This window comes from Corvus brachyrhynchos, unplaced genomic scaffold (genome assembly GCF_000691975.1).
Source record: "Corvus brachyrhynchos isolate BGI_N302 unplaced genomic scaffold, ASM69197v1 scaffold105, whole genome shotgun sequence".
NCBI lineage: Eukaryota > Metazoa > Chordata > Aves > Passeriformes > Corvidae > Corvus > Corvus brachyrhynchos.
Window position 1 is genome coordinate 4,140,166 of NW_008238452.1, and position 19,338 is coordinate 4,159,503.

Genomic DNA, 19,338 nt, shown 5'->3' on the forward strand with positions numbered 1-19,338 from the left:
GGTGAGACGCCCGGGGTTCGCAGGCTCCTGTCACCCCCCTCACGGCTCTTCGGGCTCGGCGGGATCACGATTTAATTCGTCGTTTTGGCATAATAAAGCCTGGCCTCTGAACGATGTCATTCTGTTGAACTGGGTCTCATACCCCAACCAGGTGATGCCCCTTCACACCTCCTAATTGAAAGTCTCTTGATAGTCTGGAATTCCAGCTGAGACTGTCCAGGTGGCTTGTTAGGACACATAAAGGCATACCAAAACGATGAACCTATCATTAGTATACTCTTCTCTGTGTTTTGTGTGTTTTGCTTTCCATCTTTGTCCTCGTTTTGGCTCTGAATTTTTTTTCTAATTTTTCAGTGGTTTCATCAACAGGACTTTGACACGATGGGGTGGAGGTGTCCCATTTTTAAGGTGTCCCTGAATGTTAAGGGCGGAGCTGGAAGGGGAACAATTTTATATAGTTTGGTTTTTAAGACTTCTCTATGGAGGTTCTGAAGTTTCATTTGAAAACTTTGTGGGTTCACACAGCAAGGAAGGTTGTACACTGTTAGCAGTGGTTAATCCCTGGACTCAGAAATGGAGTGAGCTCTGGAGTGAAACTTATGGGAATCAGCATCCTGAGTTCAGAGGTGGGGGTCTGAGCTTTCATGCTTCACACTGGTGTCAGTTGAACCATTGGAGTTGCATGCTGGGACAAGTAGAGCATTTTCCTGCCTGAATTATTCCACCTCACTTTTGAACTTGATACGGACAAAGTGTGTGAGATCAGAGCTGTGCAGGCACCTAGAAAAAGTGTTGCAGGTGTGGTGTGTACCTCATGTGGACTGCAGAAGGTAAAGGCAGAGGCAGCTGTAGTAGAGTCTGTTTGTATTGGGAGTGTCTGATGACAGTGTTGGTTACAGACCTGTCCTTTGGCAGGGAACCCTCTGTGCTGGTAGCACAAATGGCTGTGGTGTGCCCTGGTCAGAAGAAAAGGCAGAGGAACCAACTCTTGAGTTGCTCTGTGGTTTATTAGAAGATACTCCTAAAATTTGTTGGGGGCCTAAGTACTGTGTTCTCTGTTGGGTGAAGGGTGGGTGTGTAAATAATGTACATTGGACACAGCCAGACTCCATGTTACTCTTTTCCATGGAAAGAAAATTCACATCTGTAGTGCTCTTAATATGTTTCCTGTTTAGTAATGAGGCAGAAGAACTGCACTTCATGGCTGTGATAAAGCGTAACCTAGAGCTGTTCAATTAATTCCGTGGAGTTCTGGGATTGGGAGGAGGTGTTGAATGTGACACTTAATTGTGAAGTAAGACCTGTGTTGCTGAGTAGGAAATGCTGCACTGTTTTCTCTCTGCTGCTGTCACACAATTGCAGTTGTCTGAACTGAAAGTAAAAGAAAACATTGTGAGACCTTATAATCAGAAATTGCAGTACCAGCTCTCCAAGTGCTGTGGAGGCCTCTGAAAATTCTGCTGTTAGCAAAGTCTTGGTAATAGTACATTCTGAACTGCTGCTGCCTACCATCTGCTTGTGCACCTTCAGGCATGCGGGGCTTTCAGGTTTTTGTTTGTAATCATAAAAGGTGGAAACTTTCTGTTTTGTTACCTTAACAAAGCTATGATTCCTGTGTACTTTTCTGTTTTCCAGCAGCTGGCCTCAGGCTACAGAGCACCAGCATCAGGAGGCTCTTGGTGTAATCATCAGAGAGCCACTGCATTTCTTAGTGTTTTGCTGTGGCTGGAAGATTAGTCATTGCTGCTTTTTTGGAAGCAACTGTTGAATATAGCTTTTTCAGCATTGGAAAAATGTGCTTGTATATACTGAATCATTTCTCTGACTTCAGACTGTGCTGTATGCCTCACGTTGATCAGAGGGGACGTTGAAGTCTTGAGTATGTTCTTGATTAATGTGTGTTGGCATATAACAACATGTTTATTAACCAGGAATAATGTGTGTGTGTGTGTATATATATATGTATACATGAAGAAAATGATCTGAAAGGCTAACAAATAATTTCACTTATCCCCATGGACCCTTGTGTTCCAAGACATCAGGTTTTGGTTTCCCTCTGAATTTGAGAAGCCGTAAAAAGTGCTTAGAAATCTGCATCACCTACTGCATCACCTAATGTAATTACAGTTACTCTGTGTTGGTGGACATGTTGCTTTGGCCATGGTTCTGAGCTTCCAGAAGGTCTTGAATACTGCAGCAGAGATTTCCTGGTTTGGAGTAGCTGAGATGGGAATGATGTGTGGTGTTTCTTGGTCTGAGCTGTTACTGTGCTTCATCCCAGCCGTGCTGTGGGCTTCAGGGATGGGTGAAATTGACACTATAGGTGCTGTACACATACAGCTGTATTTACCTGTTTCCACCTCCTTTGCTGATGAGGTAAGACAAGGAGGAAGTTTCAGCCTCAGTATTAAATCCTAGGATTTGAAAAACTGGTAGGGGAGGAACTCTGCCATTATTTATCAACAAAACGATGAAGGGTGGTATGGAAATCAATGAGAAGGAAGGACATGAAGTCCCAGAGTGCCAGTGTTTGCTGTCACTGCCCCTGTTTGGCTCCTTTGCTGCTCTGGGCTCCAGTTGCTGACTTCTGCTGTTCCTGTCTTTTTACCTTCTGCTTTGCGGCTCCTTGTAGTGAAATGTTCTTTGTGTACATGATGCCTTGAAGTGGCTACCTAAAAACAGAGGTTAGAAGAGAAGATTAAGAGAATAAAGTTAAATATTTATTTGAAGGGCCTTCAAAGGTACACCTTGGGCAGTCAAGATGGACACCCGTGTCACTGATTCTTCACACTTCTGTAAGTTTGGTCCATTTGCATATCAGGGTTAATTCTCCAGTTATAATTTCAGTTAATGATGTAATTACCCCAAGTTTTCCCCTCCTCTCAAAGGCTTTTTGTTTACATATTTTGGGGCCTGGGACGACAAGGTGTCCTTGAAGTGCAAACTTAGAGGGGGTTTGTTACATCTAACCAGCAAGGGAGAGCAGAAGTTAACAGGCCACACAAAACTTCAGAGTTAGACACTAGGCAGTACAGGATTTTAAAAATATAAAAGTTAAAACCTAAGGCATCACACATTTAAAAATTTACCTCTCAGTTCTGTTGCTTCATTCTGCAATGCCAATTTTCTTGTCCTTTGTTTATTACCACTTCAGGTTGAATTTTAAATACAAGGATTTTTTTTTTTTTTTTAAATTTGATTTCTTGTTTCCAAGAGGGATGATCCTGGATGTTTTCCATTCTACTTTTTTCTCTTTACCTGTAGGCAACCTGTAAAAACTAAGCAAGAAGGGAAGCACGTAGCAGGCTATTGCTGGGAATATGGAATGTGCCTGGAGGAAGGGATATGTGGACAAGATCAATACTTTTATTAACCAAAATTCTGTTGTTTTTTAAAGAAACACCAAAGTTGCTTTTTAATATATACCTATAGTCTTTAATACTTACAAGTATACATGCTTTTGGATCTGAATGCTGCCTGAAGGAACACAGCATCCTGCATTCCAGGTTTTAGGGCCTGTCTGTGCAAATAAGGACAAGGCAGTGTGCGTGGGGGGAAGCTGGGCCTGTGGAAGAAGAAAGTCCTATTTAATTATTTTGCCCTGCTGCTCCTGTTCCTGTGACGTCTGTGCAGGAAAAAACCCCTGATGCCAAATACTTTTGGAAGAACATATCAATGGATGCTTTCACAGCGGGTGTTATGACTAGCAGGTGGTATAACATTTTAATTTTGTTTATGAAGGCTCAAATTAATTCACAAGCACGTGCATACTCCCTTACATTTTTAAACAAATCTCTCTGTGTCATCAAGCCCTCAGTTATTCAGTGTTTTGATTTGTGGCACTTCAAAAAGTAGCGTTGCAAATAATCTCGCAAATAAATCTAATGTAAACTTGGTGCTTGCCAGATTCTTTGTTTTAGTTGGATGCCTGTTGCAAGGTGCTTCCTGAGAATTTTGTAAGAAATGTAAGAAATTTGACTTGTAAATTTCATCCTTATTTAAGATAAAGAAAAATCCGGCTTCCCAAAGGAGAAATAAGCGTGCAGAGGGAAGGTATGGTTCTCCAAAGTATGAAAAGAATGGGAATGAGCTTCAAGTTGAACCCTCAAGGATGTGCACCTTCTTGGCATATAGTAGGACAATAAAGGAAAACTCTCCTTTTCTGTTTGAAGCTAAAAATTGCTCTGCTGGAGATGGGTGATTCACTTGCCTTTTTCTTTTTTACCCCTACTGATTCTTTCTCTTTGATAATTATTCCTTAGGGTGAAAAATTTGGTCCCTTTGCGGGGGAGAAACGAATGCCGCAGGAACTGGATGAGAACACAGACTGCAGGCTCATGTGGGAAGTGAGTAAAGTGACATCATCACACCTAGCAAGAACTGTTCTCAGAATTAAGTTTTACTGCAACAAATCCTTTCTATTTTTTTCCATAGCTTAAAGATTCCTGTAGTGAGATTTAGTACTTTTAAATTACACTGTCAGGGTGGAGGAGGGTTGTTTAAAACTAAAGAAAAAGGAAATGATGGTTTCTAATCACTGAAGTGTGAAAAAATACCAAGTCAAGCCAAATACAAATATAATAACACTGTGAAAAAGTATTAAAACATGTGAAAATAATTGAAAAAATTAAAATAATTTGAATTGGGAGGCAGATTGTAAGTTACAGAGATACAGATTTATGCTGATGGACACGTATCAGCTTATGGCTTCCTTCAGCTGTAATGTAAAACATTTCCTGGTATGACACTTGTGTTGGGATTTGGCAACTTAGATAAGTGAAGTTTTAAATTTTAGCAGCTTATAATGCAACGAGTAGTTGTGAGATTTTTCACAAAAGAGAAGCCTGGTACTATGGGCAGCTTTATATTCTTAATATGTATTAGGCAGGAACAGTAGTTTATACACCAGGTCTTGTAATTAGGTACACAACCCATCCTAGTTCCTGTTGTACCTGTGTGTGCCTGAAGTAAAATCTGAATTTACCAGTTGAGGAGACTGCACTAACTGAAAAATACTGGCAATAACAACATTCCCAACTTGTTAAAAATGCCTTCTTTGTGGTGCCTCTGTTCTGTCTTTGTAATCTTTATTTACTGCTGTAGTTCTTTGAGCAGAATTTCTTTTTTCCTCAGCCAAGCGTCTTCTATTGAATGCACATTTAGTCCTCTTTGACACTGAGGAGGGGACCCGTTTCTTACCTTTTCACCTTTCTCTGGTTAGAGGTGGAAGAAGGACTGTTACTTTTATTTTTTGGGGTATTGTACGAAAAAAGCTTGTATTTGACATCTGGCCTAAAGTACTATGAGTGCATTTGAAAAATCTCTGGCATTAACATCACTGAGCAGCTTATGAAGGGAGCAGAGCATTGATGCAGCCTTAGCAGAGCTACAAATAGATTCCATACACTGGAAGGATGAGTGAGAGAATGTTAAAAGCCCATCTCATTTAACCCAAACTCAGTATAAATATCATGAGTGGTGAAGTATTCCTAGGTGAGTGCTAACTCCAGCCTGTGAAACCCTGTTTTCTCCCTTCCCTTTCTTTTGTCTGTTTTAATCTAGAGGTGTGCCTCAAATGCCCTTTCCCAGAGAAGAAGTGTGGACAATTTGTTCCCCTTTCCCTTTAGGTTATGTACTCAGAGCAACCAGTTTCATCCTCTTTGTTCCCAGCTGAAAACAGAGCAATACAATGTGCTTTTATTACAGATGTTTGCTGAGTACAGTACATGTTAATGGGCCCTGGCTCACTTGGCTCTTCCTGATGTTTCTGCAGGTTGTTTCAAATCAGTGAAATGCTTGTGCTAGAGCAAGGCTTTCAGAAAAGACAGTGGGTGGATTACAGCAATGAGAAGGTCTTTACGTTTGTTGGAAAGCTGGATGATTTTCCAGATTCCTCGCTGCTGATGCTGGAATGAGATTTATCTGTTTCTGCAAGACAGAAAAGAAAAGGCAAATACATGTATTTACTGGTGACACTAATATGACCCCATTGACAGCAAATCAGAAAATGAGGTTTTTATGAGCTGTTTTAAAATAATTTCATAATATCTTACTGTAACCTAGTTTTGAGAGCCTTGAAAAGATTCCTGCATACCAAATTTTATGACTTCCTGAATGTTTTAACCCAAGTTGTTCATGTTTACTGAAGTTGATCTGAATGTGAGCTTTATAATATAATTTAAATCATGCTGGGAGTAGTCTTAAGTTGAGAATTGAGACCAGGAATGCAGAAAGTAAGACTTGAACAGTCCAAGTAGATGGTTATTCCAGAGCCTGTGGGAGGCACGCACAGAGACCGGCCAAGTTTGTGTGTAGTCAGCTGTACCAAAGATATTAAAAATAATTAATTTGAAGGCTATTGGAGGAAGGCACACTAAAGCCTGACTTCACAGTCTGATGGCAGTTAAAAACAAAAACATTTTCAGAGAGAACACCTTCAGAAAGAAGGCTTGAGTATAGAGGCTTTTTATAAGTACAAGGAAAAAAAATGGGCATTAGTGCAGCATTTCTTTCCTTGGCATGTGATGCCTGCGATCCAGGCTTCAATTTTATGGAATATTTTTCTGTGAGGAAGTTGGCCACATGCATTTCTAGTTGTGCAGAGTAGTGCTCTGTGATGTGGTCTGTTTTGATCAAGCCATTCCTTTTTCTCTGAGACCAGCATTGTGAGCTGGCATCTTTAAGGCATCACGTTGAGACAGAATTGCACGCATTATGTTTTCTTTTGGTCTCGGGCAAAACATGGGACCCAAAAAATTTATTGAGCCCAGTGATGTTGTTCAGAAAAATTCTGAAGATGTTAGAGTTTCTCTTTAAATTAAATATAGCAGGATGCCATTACTCTGCCTGTAACATGCATAGTTTTGAAGAAATCAAAGGTTTATACTTGCTCATTCAACAGATTCCAGGGAAGTGGGGCGGGTGGGAAGCATCCTTGATCTTGCTGTTATCTTTGTAAAGAGCTACAGGCCGAAATGTTTTATTTATGAGTGGTGTGATAGGAAGAAAAAAAACCGAACAAACCTGTGGTAACCATTTAGTTAGGAGTGATAATAAAAAGCCAAGAAAATGTGCAAATGGCGTTGTGCTTTTTCTTTCCTTCTGTTATAAAAAGCCCTCTGTGTTATGCCCCAGCTCTCTGACTGTTGTGCTAGTGAAGGACACAGCTTGTTGCTGATGATGAATTGAGAGTTTTCTTCTTACTCTTAGCATCATCCCACTAGCACCTTGATTAAATGCTTCTTTGTGTGTATTAGTAAACTTGGCATAGCAGCTCAGAACTGTGTGTATTTGCTGGAAGAGCAAGTGCTTAAAGGCAAGAAGGAAATAATCTTTAGGTATTAAAAGTTCACAGATGTTTTTGCTCTGGAGGCTCAGATGTTCCTTTGTGAGGGGAAGATATCAGTTCATTTCTTTATATATGTTCAGTTCCTTTTCTTCATTATCCCTAACCAAGAAAGGGGGATTCATTTCACTCCTATTGGATTGTGGCAAGCATATACTTCTGGTGATGACTTTGGCAAATGTTGAAACAGGGAGGGCTGGAAAGATTTAGTCCGTCTTCAAATACTCTGACATACCATGAAGAAATGTTGGTCAGGGTTGGATGGAACATAATACGCCATGTAATGCTGAATGTTACATATTTCAGGTTGGGTTTCTGTCTATCTGCCAGGATCATGTTTTCTTCATTGTTACATTAAAACCAAAGAGATCAGCAATCAGTCTTTTCAATGGAAGCCAATGTTTGTGTTTATTTATATAAGAAAACGGAGTGAACTTAGTTTCTACTGCTTGACTCTCATCACTTTTGCTGTGACAGTTGTTTTCAGTTAAGTAAGCCTGCCTGAAAACTAGTGAAGGCAACAGAAAATCTGCTATTGGCTGCAACTAGCTTCAGATCAGGGCTGTGGTGTTTAGGATTGAGGTATAAAAAGTCAAGCACATTAAGCTTGGTGTGTTTTGGTGGCTTTCTTTTTTTTTTTTTTTTTTTTTTTTTTTTCCTTCTTTCTTTGATATCTTGCCTGTAAAATGTGCTTTTCTGGCATAGGAAGGCTTTTACACATAAGACATTAAGTCAAATTATGTCCATAGATTCATGATGAAATAAATCTTAATTTGATGAATTCTGTGTTTGCTTCAAGGTGAACATAATATTATAAATCTAGTTCTGAACAATATAGTCTTTATTTTTAATGTATGAAGACTACCTTCCCAGTCATTGTTGCTCCAATACAGTTTACATTGAAAACTGTTTGCTTCTAATGTTTTTTGTGTGCATCTTAATTTAATTTTCAGAAATGCTTTTGTTTTTCTCATTTCTTAAATGATCTGGGCTTTTACACAAGACAGAAATTGGTGCACTATCTCAGCTTCAAGTTTACGTCCCAGATTTTCAATTTTGCTAAATTAGTCCCAGCTGGGATAGATAGGTGTCCAAAGGATGAGAAGTCCAAAGTTATTAACGTTGTTATGAGCAACTCTGTTAAAACTTGTTTTAGTCATCTTTATCCATGTTAAGTGTATGATCTTGTATTAACTTTAGTGACTTTTGGAGCAGGCTCATTAATGATCTTTTTGGTTTTGGTGATGAGAAGAACCTACTGCTGAAAGTAACTGAGAGTGTTAACCTTCCATCTTCAGTTATGGGATGTATTTAAGACGTTGGAAAGCATGTGTTGCTAGGCCGAGGTGTTTGTAGTCCAGTCTGAACTTACTGTAGAAGATCTCACACAGTTTGCTTAGGGAGATTTGGGTATCATTCCAGAGAAAGGGAAGTTCAACCCTGCTTCTGAAAGCTCCACAGAATGTTAGCAGGAGTCTAGGAGTGAGCTTCCTGTACCCTTCTGTCCCTGGCAGGGTCAGGTAATGTCCCTTCTGTTCCTGGCAGGGTCAGGTAATGTCATGCACCAGAAGGAGCTTCATTAGCATGGAAAACTGTTGCTGTGTGTTTTGGCTGAAGGAAAATGTCACATGCTGTCTCTGTCCCAGACTTCTTACTGTGTAAGCAAATCAGCAGTTGCTGCCTCAGGTTTCTTTTGCTAGAGATATTTTAATGCTTTCTCCAGCAGTGTTAAAATGTGAATTCCTGCTCTGCAGTGAGCTCTATGATGGTCTGAACTCAGGGTGCAGCAGTATTGCATCTAGCTGTTTTATGCTATAACAATAAAAATCATATTTTCAGCTAATCAAAAAAAAAGCAATGCAGACAACACTACTTCCCTCTACATGATTGTTTGATGAACATAGATGTCTCAATTTAGAAATGTTTAGAAAATGGTTTCCAGAAAGCAGGCAGTGAGTTTACTGTCTTCAGCAAAGGTAACCATCTGCTTACTTGCTTCGAAGTTTTGGGGTTTTTTTGTTTTTCTCTTGCCAGGTGTGCATGGTAGAGCATTTGCAATACACTTGTGAGCATTTTAAAGTAGCATAAGTGACAAATTTGGATGTGTTTTGAAAATGGGGGGTAATTTCATTGCGGCATAAAAGGCTGGCAGATGGAATAGTGCCTGTTGCTGCTGGGCATTGCCAGCAGCTGAGGTGTTACTTAAGCCCGTTTAGGGTTTCATACAGGGTGGTTATAAATTGATCAGAGACACATTTTTTCCTGAACTCTTCTGTGGTGATCTGGTGCTTGTTAATGTGGCATCATTCAACTTGTCCTGATGGGCGTGGAGGTAGCACCTCACTCTGTGGGGTAACAGTGAATGTCATCTTACTGTGAAGGCATTTGACTGAATTCATTCAGTGACACCTTTTGTGTTGATTCTCAAGAGGATAATTCTTGGGCACCTCAGTTTGAGGTACATAATGTGGATATGTGTGTGCATTTTAGTTTTAAGTTTAGTTTGTTTGTTTTAAGTGCTAGGTTTGGGATCCACTGCCATGGTGCTCAATGATCAGTTGATCATTTAGGAAACTCCCTATTCATGCAACCAGAAAAGTATTGGTTCATGTCACCAGTCTAGTCCATGCTAAGTACAGCGTTTTTGCAGTTTTTCTTTACTTTTCATGCTCACATGTGTGTATTCAATGCAGCATTATTTCTTTACGAGGTGAAAAAAGCAGTAGAAAATACAGAATGTTTTTAAGGGATTTATCGTATTCCTTTATCGATAGTTTCCTTATGTGTTAAAGCTCTGCTTCGTGTTTGGCATCTCTTTATGGATTGGCAGACACTCTGAAAGCATAACTGAGATGACTGTGTATCACAGCAAATATAAATTATTCTTATATAATTTAAGGATCAAGCAAATAAAGAAAAATTGATGAAAAGTTAGATAGTGTAATGTATAGTTTTTATAATAGGACCTGGATTACTTCTCATTCCAACTCAAAATCTGATGGAAGCCTTTATAGGAGCTACATGGTGGGCTCCTGTAACTTGTGCTTTGGTAGCTAAATCACAAAGCCTCTGTAGAACTGGGTGATTGTTACAGTATCGCAGAATGGTTTGGGTTGGAAGGGACCTTAAAGACCATCCAGTTCCAACCCCCCTGCCAGGGACAGGGTTGCCACTCACTAGATCAGGTTGCTCAGGGCCTCATCCCATCTGGCCTTGAACACTTCCAGGGATGGGACATCTACAGCCTCTCTGGGAAACGATTGCAGTGCTTAGTGTCAGATAATATTGTTTCCAGATGCATTTCAATGTGTAGGTTTGACACTTTTCACTGTGGTTAATCCATGTGTTGGAAAGTAATAGCTTTTAAAGTTTGAATGTTGGCACCTTTTCATGTGTCCTTTCTCCTTCAGAAGAGCACTAACGAACTTTGAAGATTCTTGCTTGTTTGCAGAACTACAGTAATTATTTTTTTTCTTAATCTGAGAGCAATGTGCTGTCACCAGCTATTATTGTAATGGAATACAGTTTTTTTCTTTCTAATAATATCCTAAATGCTTAGGTAATTGAAGCAGTCATGCTGAAGAAATATGATATTGCATTCTATTAGAAACAAATATAGCAAGAATGTGAGCAATTTATATACAAAGCCATGAAGACAATCTAATTTTGATCTTACATAGCCGAATTCCCTAGCTCTTAGGAAATACCTGCTTTGGATACTTCTTGTTGACAGATGGAAAATAAAATCCATTCATTATATAAATAAATCACATGGAATAATAGTGTGGCTGTATGACCTTTTTGCACGACTCTCTATTGACTGGATCAGTGGAGGTTCAAGTGATCTATTATTTAAAATGAAACAAACAGGGTTTTTTGGCAGTGACAGATGTATTTTTCCAGCAATATGTCTTTGTGTTTTGAGGGAGGAGAATGACCCAGTTAATATTAAAGTTTTTGTTTCTGTTGTCTTCATTTTTTCGACATAAGCTGGGAATTTTGTTACAACTATAGAAATTAGATGGATCTGTAATAAGGTCTAGATATGGAAATGGAGGTATATGATGTTTAAAGTGTTTTCTTCACTGAGTGGACAAAACCTGGACATATTTGGCATTTTAATTTTGCTTGGGGATTTTTTTTTTTAATGTTTCAGGTTCGTGGGAGCAAAGGCGAGGTCCTTTATATCCTGGATGCCAGCAACCCACGCCATTCTAACTGGCTGCGTTTTGTCCATGAGGCTCCATCCCAGGAACAGAAGAACCTGGCAGCCATCCAGGTAGATTTGGTGGACTCCTATCATTTGCTTCCTCTTACTGATTTACTAATTTGATCTCCTCCTTGGCCTTCATTTCTTGCAATAAAACTGCAAGATCTGAGGAAAGTGGTGAACTGTTTTTCTGTCTTTCTTTTTAGAAGAGAACTCTTGTGCTTAAGATAATACCATAAATAAGAGTGGTAGGATGAAAGATCAAAGAGGTCCTTAGGATCTGATGCTATTTGAAAGGTTGAAGGACTAATGATTTAGAGACCTGTATGTGGTTCATGCCAAACTTGGGTATGGGCTTAGGTGTGTGTAAAGCAGAAGCATGCATTTACATTATTGTTCAATAAAATTAATATTATATAATATGCATTTTATATAATTTAATATAAATTGTGATGGATTTGAAAGGAAGTATGGTGCTGAAAATATTTAAGTAGAAAAGAGAATTGAACAATGTAATTATCTGATAGGATGATCATGTAGTGCCTGAGGATAAATTAATAAAAAAAAGATAATTATCTTGTCTTTTCTGTTGATCTGAATTTATCCAGCTTATTTTTTTTCATTTTTATAGTTGCCATTTGCAGCACGCTGTGGTAATGAGTTGCTCTGCTTTAATTATGTTGAAATATGCTTCTGTTTTTCTTCTAGAAACTTAATTTCACTTGATTCCCTAGTTCTGGTATAACAGTGAATAGTTATTTTATTTTTCTATGCCATCTTTGATTATATAGAGTTCTGTTACACCCATTCACTCTTACTTGACAGCTCTTCTCTCAAGCTGGAGTCTTTGTTTGATTTCTCACTTTTGGAAGTATTCTTTGACTTCACAGAATACAACAGAGACGAGATACTTTTCTAGTTTCAGCTGTTGTTCTTTTGGAGATTACGAAAGAAATTCGCTATCTGCTTTTTTTTTCAGCAGCTCAGTTTCACAGTAAATTAATGGCCACTCCCACATGAGTAAGAATTACATGACTGTGAAATTTTTTTCTCAAAGTGTATACTTTACAAAATGTGGTTTCAGGCTCACTTAAGGTATTTGCTGATGTAATCCCAATTTGCAAGCAATCATGAAAAGGAGAATTAATTATCAACTAGTAGCATAAAATTACTAGTCTGCTTTTTCATCGTGAGATGATTTTTTTTTTCCCCAAGAACTAGCTTGCAGGTCCCTGACAAAAGAATTATAGTTTATTTTGAGGCCAGACAAAAAAATTTGAGTTTTTCCATGCCAAGAAAACAAAAGTTCATTTCTGATGTAATTGATTGTCCTCCTTATGGTACCAGATGGGAAAGGCTCTCATACATGAGGTGTGATTAGCACCTCATCAGTGCACAGTCATTGTTAGCAAATGCAAAGTAAGGTTGACAAGAGGGAGCAGTGTGAACAATTAATGTTTGGTATTATCTTTCCAATAAATGACCTGAACTTCTGCATAGAAGCTTTAATGGAATATCCACTGCATACCAGTGGGTTTAAAAAAAAATTCATAAGGTTTTTTAGTACCTTGAAGCCTATCATAACACAGAATATTCAGCTGGAAAAATATTCTAGCCTTCATGAGGAGCTATTACTAAAAAGTGCAGTATGGTCTAAGAACACAGGACAAATGTCAGAATGGCTGTAATAGTTTAGCCTTGGGTTCTGTTTTGTCTCACATTTGTGTCTCAAAGGTTTTCTGCCTTGCCCTGCAATATAACATTATAGGACTAGATAAGGAGAGAGAGCTGAGGCTTCTGTATCTCCTCGGTGGGGTTCAGGTGCTGTATTTTAGATGAGGTATAATCTGAGTTCCTGGGCTGTGCCTGGGGTGTGTGTGTGTGAAGTCATCTCCATGCATTTCCTGGATTGTGATTGTTGCCCTCGCAGACATTGCCTGTATTGGTTTCACCTCTGCCAAACTTGACATCCTGGAGCTGCAGGCAAAGACTGGGAAAGGCAGTGTGTTTGTTTGGAGAGGTATCCAGGGGCAGCTGGCAGAACAGGTAGGCTGAAGAGCTGGTTTGCTGCCAGGGAATTGGATACAGAGAGAAGTCAGGTAACACTTTGTGGACACAGGGAGGCTGGGTTGGAGCCAGCTGCTCAAGCTCTGAAGGATGGAAAAGCCCTACACTCCCTCAGGTAACACAAGACTATGTGCTGCTTCCTCCTCCTGTGTTTTAAGCTTTCAGGGGTGATGACATAAGTGTTTTATGCTTTTGGATGAAAGTGTGATGGACTGTCAGTGATTCCATGTTCCCTCTTACAAAGCAGATATGAAGGTGTGTAACTGTATGGAAAAGCCAAGAATTTGCATGGAAGAGGTGCCTGTAGTGGACCAAAAAGGAGATATAGCAAGGGCTATTGGAACTGGAAAACTGTATTTGCTGAGCAGGTCCGTGTGGCTTATAGTGTAAAAGACGACAGTGGAGGCAGAGGTGAGGGAAACAAGATTGAATAATAAACCAGGAATAACGTGAAGGGAAGTTATGATGCCCCCCATGATGAACACTTGGAGTTTCTCCCAAGGACCTTTGTGGTCTGCTGCAGATGAATGTTAGGAAAACAGCCAGCATGGTCTGAGCAGATGGGCAGGTGGCATGGCTGCAGATGTGTTCTTAGAAACAGGAGGGTTATTAAAATTATTTAAGAGAGTGGTTACTGTGTTTCCGATGTCTGCATGTACGTAGATTAATGTGATTCATGCGGGTGCTGCTGGTAGAGGCAGAGGTGTAAATTCTTCTGTGGTTTCTGGAGAGCTTCCATTGCCTTCACTCAAAATGCTGCCTTGAGGAGCTACTACAGTGTGGGTGTATCTTGATTAATTAGTGCTCTGAATACCTGACTATTAGCATTTGTTTGGCTGGAAAAGCCAAACAAATTAACCTTGGAGGAGAAATGAGTTTAGATTGGGCTGACACCAAAGCTAATTTCTTTCCAATGCAAATGCAATCCAGAGCACTCAGGCATTGACAGTTCTTAGTACTTTGAGCATTGCTTTTGCCTGGGATACATGACTTTTTCTTTCCTTTTTTTAATTTTGAAATTTTCAAAATCTTAGTTTCCAAAAATTATTTTCATTATTATTTTTGGTAAGCCATTAATAGATATGTGCTTCCCTTCATGAGGTTGTCTCGCTTTTAGAATAAGATTTTCCTAAACAGTGATGTACTGGAGGTTTACCCCAGGGGTTTTGTCCCGTCTCTGTGGAGACTGAGTGTAGAAAGACCTTTTACTTTTCCTCATGTCAGGAGTTTCCGTACGTGATTTGTTTTGACTTCAGACTGTAGTGAATTAAAGGTCTCTGCGACTTGACAGAGACATATGAAAACCAGCAAGCTGTAGATGTGTGCAGAGGTTAGGTTGGCATGCTCAGATATCTGGACTGCAGAATAGATCTTGAGAAAAAAAAATCCTACTTTTTTTTGTTTTCCAATGCTACTGTTGAGATAAGGACAGAGAAGTGGTGCATCCTTGAAAGCAGCAGCTCTGTCAAGTCTGCTGAATTAAGTAGGTTTCACTCTTGTGTGACGGTATCTTGAGTAAAATATAACAGACCTTCTACAGCTCGAGGAATGCTACATCCCTGTTGACAGTTTAAATTAATCTTAGCGTATTACAAAAATTAAAAATCATTATCTTGTCCTTGCTCAAGGAAGCTTGTTACAGAATATATGTCTAGATGCAGGGTAAAGAAGCTTCAGTTAACTTTTCTGGGTGTTAATCAGATAAGCTTTAAGATTTATGATAGAACTTGGGAGTCTTCATTGCATAAAAATGAGTCTCCTTCAGTGCTTTGGGTAGTAGTACCTAAAGCACTTGGTTCATATATAGAAAGAAAAAAGGTATCTCTGAATATCACTTTAGGGGACAGATGTACAGATTCCTCCGCACACCCCACGTTGGTAACTTTAATTAAGTGTTGTCAGGCCCAAAGTTGTTAGCTTATGTAGGTATTTGGAAGCTTGTTCAGGCATTATCAAGAAGGTTTTAGAGCTTATTATTATGTAGTTTGTCCTGTCGTGCAGAATGTGGGCTGGATCCTTTTGTGGGGCTACGCTGATTTAAACCAGCACAGGGTTTAAAGTGCATTTTCCAGATGTGCCTGTTAATTTGATAGTGAAGATAACTGAGCAGAGGTGAAAGCCTGTTTGAGAAGGCTGGGGATCTTAAGGAGAGAGAGAGAGAGAAAATAACACTATGTAAACATGGTGCTGAAAGCTGTGTTAGAATTCCTGCAGTCAGCTGGGGAGAGAGATAAAGCTGTGTTGGTTATCTAAGTTTTGCTGGGTTTCTGATCCTCAAATATTTCATTTTCAAACTTTAAGGGAGAGAGAGAGAGAGAAAATAACACTATGTAAACATGGTGCTGAAAGCTGTGTTAGAATTCCTGCAGTCAGCTGGGGAGAGAGATAAAGCTGTGTTGGTTATCTAAGTTTTGCTGGGTTTCTGATCCTCAAATATTTCATTTTCAAACTCTGAAGTTCTTGTCAAGTAGAGGGTGTCAGGAGAGGACTTTAATGCCACCTCCACGTTGGTCTAAACTACAGGGAATAGTGGAAAAGCCTCACAGGTGAGGCAGGGGAATATTTCCAAAATAGCAGAATACAAATGCTCTCTATCCATGCCGCCACATTGGGAAAGAAGTCTTAGCAAGGCTGTTGTAGCATTGTGCTCCCTGAAGTATGGAGCCAACCCTTCCATGCTTGAGGGATAATATTAGTTCAGGGTCTCATACTTGTGTCTAGGTTTTTGTTTTTCTGACATAATTGTTCATTGCCTCTACTTACTGTTGGCAACAGGAAGGGGAAAATATTTTCTATTTGGCTGTGGAAGATATTGAAACAGACACAGAGCTTTTGATTGGGTACTTGGACAGTGACATGGAAGAAGAGGAGGAGGAGGAGGAAGTAGTAACAGTTATCCAGGAAGATGAAGACAGTGGCAGCAATAAAGAAGTGCAACCAGCTGGTGAAAAAATTGCAGGTGAGCAATGTGTAAAATATAGGGTCACTTGAGAGCTTAAAAGTGGTAATGAAGAAAGGGAACGCTGACTGTATAGGACTGGGGAACTGGAAGGTTCCTGGGGTTTAATCTGAGTTCTTGCATTATTTTTATCTCTTTATTTCGGTTTGAGTTGAGCTTCTTTGCCTAATAAGGAGAAGCCAGTCAATTACTGAGTGAATGAGTGAGCCTGGATTTCTTTAGTAGCCATTAATTTTTGAACTAAAAGCAGAGTTTGTTTCACCTGACACACAGGGTTATGAATGCTGAGCTTTTGCTCTTAAGAGGGGTAGTTTCCTTCTTACTTAGGTGGGAGAGAAACAAACCTTTCATAAAGCTGTTCAGCCAATCCTAAAGTAAGCTGTCCAGGAAAAGGAAGGTGAGATGAGCTGTCTGGGGAATTCTCAGCATCTTTATCAAACATAAAGATGAATTTATGAATGACTAATTGCACTGAGGTTCCAATTGAGTTGAATGAGTCATTTGGGCCAACAGTCCAAGTCACACCCATCTTAATACTTTGCATCCATTTTCAGTAATGCTGATGGTAATCCAGTTAAGATAGGCTGTCTGTAATCCCTTCAGAGACTTTGTTTTTTTGTGAGTTTCATGCCACCGTTTTGCATAATCTGTTTCTGGCAGAGAGTCTCTCTTAATGTAACCAAAAAACCTGGGAACTATTCCTTTACATTGGTTTTGCCTCCAATCATGCAGATTCCCTCACCTGTAAGCAGGACCATGCATGCCCAAACTGTGAATCCAGTTTTCCCAGCCAGGAGATCCTAGCTGAGCATCTGCAGACTTTGCACCAAAAACCCAGTGAGGAAAAGGAATTTAAGTGCCGAAATTGTGGAAAGAAATTCCCCGTTAAACAAGCTCTACAAAGACAGTGAGTAGAAACAGGAGTGTTTTTTCAGGGATCATTTAAATCAATTTCATTCAATCATTTATTTCTGTTGACCTAATCACAATCTAAGCTTTAATTTTTATGCATCTGTATTTATACCCTTACCCTTTGCTTTAATCTTTTAATGTGTTAGTTTCTCGTGTTTGTTGTAGACGTCAATGGGAGTTGCAAAAATGGTGACAATTTTTTATGTGTTAGAGTCATACACTGTAGACCAGACCTGAGCAGCAGTTTGGTGCAGCATTGCTGGTCTCCATCTGTAGAATATTTAGTAGTTTAGGAGGTGTAATTTTCAAACTGTGGATGTTGGTACAGAACTAAAGATGTAGAACAGAAAAGAAAACCAGTGCTTCATGTTTGCTTAATTAAATATTTGGATGATGTTAAAAGAAATAGAAACATGAAAGATGTGAGATTTAAGAGCACATCTTTATTGTCCTTGAGAGTAAATAGGCAGTTTTGTCCCTAAAGTCATATATCTTAGAATTATGGTTCTGTACATAATTGGTTTGTCTTTTGTTGTTTATGTATGTATTTTCTTACAATTAGATATATTACTTTTTATTGTACATTTAATTACAGGTTCCAGATTGTTCACCTACTTTTTGTAAAGCTGTATATATTTTTTTAGTTACTTTGAGCCTGTGTAAGTTGTACAGTGTTGTCCTTACTTGGTTTTTTCCTTTGTTTCATAGTGTCCTTCAGTGCACAGAGAATATCAGTCCAGGAGACTCCTCAAGAAGTTTCCAGTGCTCTGTTTGCAATACTCTCTTCAGCTCGGAATCGAGGTTTTGTGTCCGAGTTACAGGACTGCTGTCATGTCCTTGCTGGCCTCCCTTTGCATGTTAGCTTTCCAAAAGCTTGGTAGTGTTTGGGAATCCTAACAGGGCAAGGACTCAAATGCTTTGATTCCTCTCTGCTGTAAGTAATGCATGAGGTGGCCTTGGAACTCTGCAGTGCAGCATGTGTTCAGCTCCCAGTACTTCCTACAGCTCTGGTTTCTGGAGACACTGCCTGATGTGGGGCTTTTTTCCTCTCTCTGTGTTATCCCATGTAGTTATGAGCAGCACAAGGAGGCGTGCAGAGGGGATGCCAGGTTCATATGCAAGGCAGATAGCTGTGGGAAGAGGTTCAAGAGCAAGGATGCCCTGAAAAAACACAAAGAAAATGTTCACAGTGGTAAGAAAGAGTTTAATGTTTCTTCAGAAAAATCCCTCTGATGTGTTCTTTAGCCTTAAATTTGCAAATCAGAGTAAATATTGTCTTTGGTTTCTTTTTTAATGGATTCATTTGTATCAAAAAGAAAATTAAGAAGCAACTAATTGCAGGAGTAACTATTTCCCCTCTCCCTGGGAGAAATTATTGTAAGCCAGATGAATCATTAGTCTCCTGCAGAAAATGTAATAGGAATCTTGACAACTTCAAACTAGGCAAAGAGTAGATGAAGCAAAGGTTTCATAGTGAGGAGAATCAACCACTGGCACAAACTGCTACAGGAAATGGTGAGTTCTTGATTTTTTGGTATTTTCAGGACAAAATAGGACATCTTTTTTTGCTTAATAGAACAATTAGGCTCGGTAAGGGTGTTGCATAAAATCCTATAGCATCTGTTGTGCAGGAAGCCAGACCAGACCATCCACTGGTCCTCTTAGGCCCTGGTGTGTTTGTATCTGTGCGCTGTGAATCCGTAGTTTTCACTCAAACTTCACTCTCTTCTAATGAAAGGGCAAAATACTGCTCTCGGGTGCAAAATGCAGATCTCAGTCCTAGAATTCTGCACTCTCCCTGTGTGTCCCCTCTCCATGCCAATGGAAGATCATTATGTGTGGGGA

General features: G+C 39.5%; 1 protein-coding gene across 5 annotated transcripts in view; it reads left to right on the top strand.

The window, feature by feature from the left end:
• The window catches only part of PRDM5 (PR/SET domain 5), an 83,678-nt gene that overhangs the window by 374 nt on the left and 63,966 nt on the right, over positions 1-19,338 (top strand). For all 5 annotated transcript variants that reach the window (XR_001862822.1, XR_001862823.1, XR_001862824.1 and 2 more), the window contains exons 2-7: positions 4,263-4,346; positions 11,502-11,624; positions 16,398-16,581; positions 17,314-17,488; positions 18,202-18,294; positions 18,564-18,685. Coding sequence is in view for 2 of the 5 variants with exons in the window: in XM_008635741.2 (XP_008633963.1) it covers positions 4,263-4,346; positions 11,502-11,624; positions 16,398-16,581; positions 17,314-17,488; positions 18,202-18,294; positions 18,564-18,685 (781 nt within the window). In the remaining 3 variants the exon portion in view is untranslated. The remainder of the gene's footprint in view (positions 1-4,262; positions 4,347-11,501; positions 11,625-16,397; positions 16,582-17,313; positions 17,489-18,201; positions 18,295-18,563; positions 18,686-19,338) is intronic.